Source organism: Tiliqua scincoides, chromosome 5, assembly GCF_035046505.1.
Source record: "Tiliqua scincoides isolate rTilSci1 chromosome 5, rTilSci1.hap2, whole genome shotgun sequence".
In the NCBI taxonomy this organism is placed as follows: Eukaryota; Metazoa; Chordata; class Lepidosauria; order Squamata; family Scincidae; genus Tiliqua; species Tiliqua scincoides.
In genome coordinates, this window is record NC_089825.1 from 97,730,212 (window position 1) to 97,738,796 (window position 8,585).

Genomic DNA, 8,585 nt, shown 5'->3' on the forward strand with positions numbered 1-8,585 from the left:
GTGGGTTGGCCTGATTGCCCCAGATGACAACAATGGAGAAAAGTTTGTGCAGACTCTTACGGCATTGCTCACTGAGCATGACCTTTGTGTTGCTTTCATGCAAACAATGGTGACAACAATATCTGATCCTTATGTAGACTTGTGGAATCAAATAGTCAGTGTGAATAGTACTTTCTATCAGAGCAAAGCCAATGTGGTGGTTGTATATGGAGATTCCCGTGTCCTCTTGGCTTTAACGGTATGGATGGATTTCAATCACAAAACTGGACAAATGGTTCTTATAGGAAAAGTCTGGATCATGACTGTCCAGTGGGATTTCACTGCAGTGGATTCTCAAGGTCTCTGGTTTCTGAAACCCTTCCATGGTGCTCTGTCTTTCACAAACCACACAACTGATGTGCCAGAATTCCGGGATTATCTTCAGGACTTTTATCTTTGGCCTTCCCATAATCATGGTTTCATGTGGGAGTTCAACAGGAAAGTCTTTCGCTGCAGAGCTCTTTATTCTGACCATGTCCCCTTGAAGAGTGAAAGCCACTGTGGAGGTGAGAAACGGTTGGATTTGCTCCCAGGAGCTGTGTTTGAAATGAGCATGTCTGGCCCAAGCTATAGCACCTACAATGCAGTTCACATGGTAGCACATGCATTAGAGAAAACGTACTCGTGTAGGTCTCAGTACAGAAAGTTCAGAAGAAGAGGCAGCCTGGATTTGAAGGAGACACAACCATGGCAGGTAAGCAATGATTGAATAGATTTGTATTATAGTTGTTAATATTATTAATATAACACTTTTCAACAAAAAGTAGTTCATAAGACAGTTTACATAGCAAAATAAATCAGTCAATGTCTCCAAAGGCTCACAATCTAAAAAGTGTGTAGAAGAGACACCAGCAGCAGCCACTGTAAAAGACACCATGCTCGGATAAAGAGGACAGTTGCTCTCCTCCTGCTAAATATAAGAGGACACCACTTTAAAAGGTGCCCAGTTAGCAGAGTTTCTACATGACTTAGGGTGCAATCCTAAATGTGCCATAAAGCACATTTGCGCCTCCTCTAAAGTTGGTTGGGCCGGCAAAGGGATGCACACTGGCCCGTGGAAGCTGTATCTAACCTCCACACCGACTCTGACAGGGAGGGTTGTGTTGACCAAACTTGGCCAACACAAGGGTCTGGGGTGGGCAGGGAGGAGGTGGGAGGGAGGTGTTCCAGGTAGGGGGAGGGCAGGCAGAGGGCGGTCCCAGGGGTGGGCAGGCGGGGAGTGGGAGGTGGGGCTGGGATCCAGCAGTTATGCTGGATCCCAACCCCCTTTCCCCGAACAGTGTGGAGCGGCTGCAAGCCCATTGGGGCTGCGATGGCTTACCTGGGGGTAAAGGGAGGAGTTTTCCCTTACCTCCGGCTGAGCCACTTTGGGCCCCTATCTTGTGCTGGATACAGTGCAGGCCTCCTGGCCTGCCTGTTCCAGCGCAAGATAGGATTGCGCTGTTATACATGTATTGTGAATACATCAGTCCTATGGGCCACTGGCACAAGTGGCACTAGTGTTGCAGAAGCAGAACACACTTTCCGCCAGTCAGAAAGGGGTAGCTGGTAGAATAGCCAAGCTCTTCCAGCCTGAGAGGCTTGCAGAAGCTCCACACGCAGTGGCAGATTTGATGTAAGGCAGCAGGGGTGGCCATAATGGGGCGGGAAGATGGATATATTGGAACAGAATGTGATAGGGCTGAGGACATGCTGGGGTGACAGCCAGTATAGGTGACTTGCACCAGATGCTATCCCTTCCGGGGCCTAGTGATATACTTCCTTTGTCTCCTCAGACTTCTGCTGGGAGACCCATTGGTGGTAGAAGGTCTTATGTAGTGTGGTAAGGGAAAATATTTTCCATTTCCCCCTTGCCCCCACCATAGGACACAGCACAGCCTGCTTTGGGGAAAACCATAGAACTGGGCTGTGAGTCTGTGATTCTAGGATTCCATATCACCTTAAACACTGGCTAATGATGTTTAAACAATCAACATAATCATAATTCACAGCAAAATTTATGGCATCATTCTTTCTACATCTCATACTGTCAAATACCCCATACTACCTTTATTTACTTAAAAAAAATTATATCCCACTTTTCCCTTCTCAAGCAAATACCCGGGGATATAAATTAAGCATTAATGTATATCATTTAATAATCAATTAATATATTAAGAGTTATTCCATGTAGAATTTGGGCCATTTATTCAAACCAGTTCTTTGTACATCATTGGTAACCTGTGTATGCTCCCAGGAGCTTAGTGTGGACAATCTAAGTGTGGGTGCTTAGTGTGGGCAGTACACAGTGCCACTGTGATTTGTGTACACAACAACACAGTGACATCAAGATTTGAACTCTGTTCTCCACCAACTGGGTCCAACTCTCTAGATAATTGCCAGAAATAGTCCAGCCACTGCACCAGAATAGCAGCCCAATCCTATGTTTCCCAGGGCTGGAGCAGCACTTAAATGGTGACCGCTGCATCCATCGGGGCTGGGAAACACTATCAGGTCTCCTCAGGGTAAGGGAGCTTATGCTCCCTTACCTCGTGTAAGATCCAGGTGCCCCTAATAGGTCTCCTCAGATCTGCGCCCGCTATTGAGCAAATGCACAATTGAGGAGACCTGTGTTGGGTCTCCTGAGTTGGGAGGGAGGTTAGGATATAGCAGCAGGGACTGCCGCCAACTCTGCTCCCCTCCCACCCCGCCCCACTCCCCAGTTTCCCTTTGCTGTCTCCCATCCCAGAACTCCTTCCCCTGCCCGACTCACTGTTCCACTGCCCAATGCTCACCTGGGGCTCCGAGTGGCATTCTACCAGCCTCTGCCCTGTGCTGGTTGAGCGCTGGCTTGCACTGAACCAGCACTGGCCTAGAAGTGTCACAAGCATGGCTTGCAGCATGTTTGCAACACTGAGCACTGGTGCTGGTCCAGTGCAGGCCCAATAGGATTGGGCCCCCATTCCTGTTAGGTAACAAAGAGCTTAGGCTATCTAGTAGCAAGGTCATTCACTGGCACATAATACTGAAAGAGCTCTAATACATATATGGGAAAAATAGAAGCATCTGGTTACTTTGAAGTATTTTCTCATATTCCAGCTTCACCATGTTTTGAGAACTATCAGATTTAATAACAGTGCTGGGGATGAAGTATTCTTTAATGAGAACCAAGAGTCTGCTGCTGGATATGACCTTGTGAACTGCATTGTCTTCCCCAATGGGTCCTTTGCTAGAGTGAAAATTGGAAGGCTACATCCACAGTCTCCAGCAGGCCAACACAGAACATGGTCACAGAAGATGATGCAATCACATGGAATAGCTGGTTCAACAAGGTGGGTTATTTCAATCATCATCATCATCCCTTCTAATACAAACTTAGTGATCACACAAGTTGTCACACTACCATAGGGCAGTGTTTTCTAGATTCTCCAGGAACTCAGAACCTATGCAGACAGAATATACATCATGTAAATTTCAAAAAATAATAAATAAGAAGAAACACCAAACAGTGGAGAATTGATCATACTAAATCCCCACAAGGAGATGTGCTGGATTCCAAACGTTACAGGACAATTCTATATATGTCTTGCTCTGCTCAGTTGGGCTTATTTTTAGATAATTTTGCATAGTATTGGAAAGGGTGAAAAGGGGAAGGGGAAATTGGCATACCTGAACCTCCTGCTGCTAATGGTATCCTGATTTTGGGGGGGGGGGGGGAATTAGAATCAGAGAATACATGAGATTAACATACTTCACTCTAAAAGGAGGCAATGTCCATAGCAGGCAAAGACCCCACCCCCTGGTGTGCAACTGAATGCAGGGGGCTTACCCTGTTGATGACAAGCAATTGTCAATGGAGAGAAGGACCGGAGACAGACACGGTCGCTTTGTACAGGCGGTTTAACATTCAGACATTTAACATTCATGGGGCCTGTTACATCACAGGCCCTTTTGGCTTACATAGACTTGTGCCATCAGTGCATGTTAGGATCGTTCCCCGACCCTTCCCGACCCCTTGAAGTTCCAGGCGGAGCTCCCCTGCTGGTGCCTGTTGCTCCGGGATATGGGTTCCCCAGACGTTGGTAGCCTGCAGCACTGGTGTTTGGGGTCAGCCCAGATGTTCTCAGGAGGGCCCCAGGTACCTCAGTGTCTGGATCTCGATCAGTTGTCCAGTGTTGGGGAGAGTTAGCTGGGAGTCCTTGGGCCTGCGGCCTTGCTTCACCTGAGGTCACTTGAGGGGCCCAGGTGGGTCCCAGATCTGGGGGCTCCCAGTTCCAGCTCACTCTCTCAAGGACCGGGGTAGTCAAATTCCCTTTTGGGTCATGGATAAGGCAAAATAAGGCCAGGCCAGGCCAGGCCAGGCCAGGCCAGGCCAGGCCAGGCTTGCTACCCCCTCTGGCCCTCCCTCCAGCACTGCTGCTGCCAGGGGAGGAGTGACCTCCCCCTAGGCTGCCTAGGCTGCTTATGAAGCCTGAGTCTGGCTTAGCCGGCCCCACCCTTTCTGACCAGGTGGCTGTTTGATGCTCCCAGGAGGCCCTGGGCCCTACTCCTAGGGAGATGCCCTTCCTGGGGGCCCAGTCCTGGCAATACTTGTGACTTACCCCAAGGATGCCCCTACCCGTGAGGAGACCCCTGCTCCTGAGGAAACCCTGGCCACCAGGGCTAGGCCCAGGGGACAAGGTGATATGCAGGACATTTGCACTGCAGCAGCTACAGCCAAAATGTGCATTCAATAACTAGTTAGAACAACCCTCCTCATTCTGTTTCTGCTTAGACTCTGCCCCGTTCTGTATGCTCTGAAAGTTGCCAATCTGGATATAGCAGGAGAGTTTGGGAGGGGAATCCTGTTTGCTGCTACAATTGTACTCCATGCCCAGAAGGGACGATTTCTAACCAGACAGGTGAGCAAGTCTGGGTGACCGTTAACTTGTTCAGTGGTTGGTGTTGCAAGGTTGATAAGGCAACTCAAGAATAACTCGGCACTCAGGAGTGAAGGTCTGCAGGCTTTTTATTTCATTGCAAGCAATGGGCATCTCACGGGACTAGTGTCGAAAGCCTGAGAGCAATTCCCATTATGGATTCCAACCTTTTATACAATTTTTGGCTCTTTGTCCCAAGATCTAAACTTCCCATTGGCTGAAATTTGACATCAGAGATGGGGCTATCTCCTAATAGGATACACCATACCTGATAGGTACATTTCAGGTTATATTTGCATTAAAGATGGGAAATAGGTGGGCAACAAGTGGGCAAAAAAATTGATTGGCTTTGATTTACATACAGGTGGGGTTTCACCTTAAAACCTAGAAAAGTTACACAATTTCCAAAAACCAACAGAGAGCAGTATAACACAAAATATTTAAGCTTAGGTAGAAAGCAAGATAAATCACAGTTGATAAACCATTTCTTGGCATACATCCCCTTCAGACTCATCCTAATTAGGGTGGCCTGATACAGTTGCCTAGTGTTATCTTTACACCTGTTGCTTAATGTAAACACTGTGGGGCCCAGTTTGCAAAGCCAAGGTTTTCTGTAACACAGCAAAGCAGCTTTGGTTCCTTTTATTAAAGAGGGTTTTAAAAGCTTTACTAAAAACAAGCATTTTGGTTTCTAACTATTGTGACCAGTTACCTTGGGTATGGTTTGACATCAAGGGATCACTTAGTTTCCATATTACATACGTATGCTTTTGCTCTAAAAGCATAAGAGCATAGTTACAGAGTCTTCCTAGTTAGCAAAAATCAGTGAATGCCCTTATCCCTTGCCAAGGAGTGAGCTCATTCCTCTTCAGTAGCTGCCTAGCACCTGCTATCTCTTGAGCTGCAAAGTGTAAACACCCTGAGCTGAGGCTTCAGCCAGCTTCTCTCAGACTTTTGATCAACTTGCAAAATGATTCTTTCTTAACGCCAAGCAGCTTTTTTTTTTTTACCATTCTGTGTCTGTACATGTGGGCTAGAGCCTGGAGTCAAAGGTCACTGTGCGTAAGTTGGCTGTATTTAATATCATTGACCCAGAGAATGACTTTGCTCATAAACAACCAAGCCGCAGAGAAGCAAATGAAATAACTGAGAAATCCTCAGATAAGATTCAGAGTCCAATCCTGTCAACATTGTCTGTTCCCCCCCCCCCCACTGGTGCAGCTCCACCCAAAATGGGTACACTGTATCCAGCGGTGGGGAGGGGGCAGCAGATTGGGAGGCTTCAGAGGCAAAAGGGGACTTAAACCCCAGCCAACATTGTGGGCTTTATGGCAGTCACACAAAAGGCACAACAATAGCCAATAAGTATAGTGTTGGGTCATCAGAAACACTATTTTTTTTGTTAGCATCTATGTTTTCACTTCATGTCTAATAAAGCATGTACAGAATCTTCTTTTAAAAATCAACTTTAGTTTGATTTTTAAATCAAACCAAGGTTTGATTAGTTTAGCCATTTGGGGCCCAATTGTACCCAATTTTCCAGTGCTGGTGGCGCAGTTGTGCCAGTGGGGTGTGCACTGAATCCTATGGTGGAGGGGCAGTCACTGGGGCTTTCTCAAGGTATGGGAACATGTGTTCCATTACCACGGGGCTGCATTGTGGCTACACCGGAGCTGGAAAGTTGGACAGGACTGGGCCATTAGTTATTTGATTTTCTCTCTAAACCACTTGAACTTTTTTCTTGAAAAGTGGAAAAAATATTCTTAATAATAATATTCTTCTTACTAATTTTCTGTGAATCCACCTTTTGATGGGGATCTGATTTCCTCTCATCCTCTCAAAGAAGCAAGTCCTATGAAAAGTATCTAGGGAGGTCCCCATTCCTTCCAGTTTGCCAGTACAGACAACTCTTGAGCACAAAGTTAAAATTCCATACTGCTAGCAGCGATGAATCCCAAAATTCATGAGCAAAATCTTTAAAAGGCGGGGGGGGGGGAAATGTTGCATCTATTTTATAATATTTCTTTTCTTCCCCCCCCTGCAAAATTATTGTTCCATCACTTCCATTTGATTGAGATTATAAATACATTTGGTTTTCCCATATAATTCATTTATTGTTAACATTTCCAATTCTGCTTTATTTTTCTTCTAGATATGGATAATTGTGAGAAATGCCTGAATGATCAATATAGCAACCAAGAGCGAGATCAATGCTTTCCCAAACTTATCCACTTCCTCTCCTATAAAGAACCATTAGGAATTGTTTCAGCTTCCAGTTACCTCTCTTTCTCTCTCATCACAGCATTGGTACTGACAATCTTTTTTAAGCATCAAGACACTCCAGTCGTTAAGGCAAACAACAGAGATGTCACTTATGTTCTCCTCTTCTCCCTCTTGCTCTGCTTCCTCTGCTCCTTGCTCTTCATTGGACAGCCCAGCAAAGTCACCTGTCTTCTCCGGCAAACCACCTTTGGTCTCATCATCTCTGTGGCTGTTTCTTCTGTGCTGGCCAAAACCGTCACTGTGGTTGTGGCTTTCAAGGCTACCCAGCCAGGAAGCAAGATGAAGAAATGGCTGAGGAAGAGAGAAACCAACTCCATTATCCTGGCCTGTTCCCTTGTTCAGCTTGGAATCTGTGCTGTCTGGTTATGGACAAATCCTCCCTTTCCCGATGCAGACTTGCACTCCCAAAGTGGAGAAATCGTCCTTCAGTGTGATGAAGGATCGGTCACCATGTTTTACTGTGTCCTGGGCTACATGGGCCTGTTAGCCATTGTCAGCTTTGTTGTAGCTTTCCTAGCCAGGCACCTCCCCGATAGCTCCAATGAAGCTAAATTTATCACTTTCAGCATGTTGGTGTTTTGCAGTGTCTGGATCTGTTTTGTTCCCATGTACCTGAGCACCAAAGGGAAATACATGGTAGCTGTGGAGATCTCCTCTATTTTAGTTTCGGGTGCAGGACTGCTTGGCTGTATCTTTTTCCCCAAATGTTACATTATAATACTAAGGTCAAATCTGAACTTGAAAGGGCAGCTTAAACAGAAATGAGATGAATTTAATTATTTGAATATTTGTTTTAGTTTTGAATTCCGAATTCCGAGAACCTTTATTGGCATACATAATAAATAAATAAATACACCGTCGCAATAAGCCCACTGACAAGACACAAGAAACAGACCACAAATAAAGTGCACACTCAACGTACCAATCAGGGCTACTTTAAACTGTTAAAGATAAAAACTTTTGCAAGAAACTTGCCAACAAGCGATGTCGTTTCTTGCGAAAAGTCATGTAGAAGAAACGCTGCTAGAAAATGGGAGGGGCCAGAGTAGTTAGAAAAAACAGGGTCTAGAATAGAGCGGCGGAGCTTGCGAAACGCGGGACAGACGCAGAGATAATGAATAAGAATCAGGCTCAATGCCACAACAGTTACAACACCTTTGATCAAAGGGTATCCGCGAGTAGCGACCGCTCAACACTGCAGAAGGGAAGATATTCAGCCAGGCTAACATAAAAACCCTCCTCTCGAGTGGATCCGTAAGAGAATAAAAATAAGAATACCGACTGGCAAAGGAAGGAAAAATGCCACAATACATAGGGGAACAAACCTGATTCAGATCAGATGATAACCATAAAAATTCAGACTCA

At 45.8% G+C, this 8,585-nt stretch overlaps 1 protein-coding gene across 1 annotated transcript; it reads left to right on the forward strand.

Moving 5' to 3' along the window:
• Nucleotides 1-4,081: 4,081 nt before the first annotated feature.
• On the forward strand, nucleotides 4,082-7,985 carry LOC136652493 (vomeronasal type-2 receptor 26-like). Its single transcript, XM_066629434.1, has 3 exons — nucleotides 4,082-4,156; nucleotides 4,793-4,919; nucleotides 7,090-7,985. Exons 1-3 carry the CDS (start codon nucleotides 4,082-4,084, stop codon nucleotides 7,983-7,985), a joined length of 1,098 nt encoding a protein of 365 aa, XP_066485531.1.
• The last annotated feature ends 600 nt before the right edge of the window (nucleotides 7,986-8,585 follow it).

What these genes read in the sequence shown, in the direction of transcription:
- LOC136652493 (XM_066629434.1), top strand. Translation starts at nt 4,082, where the DNA reads ATGGGTTCCCCAGACGTTGGTAGCCTGCAGCACTGGTGTTTGGGGTCA. An exon ending in TGTTCTCAGGAGGGCCCCAG is followed by an intron (nt 4,157 to 4,792) that starts GTACCTCAGTGT and finishes GTTTCTGCTTAG; the next exon opens with ACTCTGCCCCGTTCTGTATG. An exon ending in GACGATTTCTAACCAGACAG is followed by an intron (nt 4,920 to 7,089) that starts GTGAGCAAGTCT and finishes TTTTTCTTCTAG; the next exon opens with ATATGGATAATTGTGAGAAA.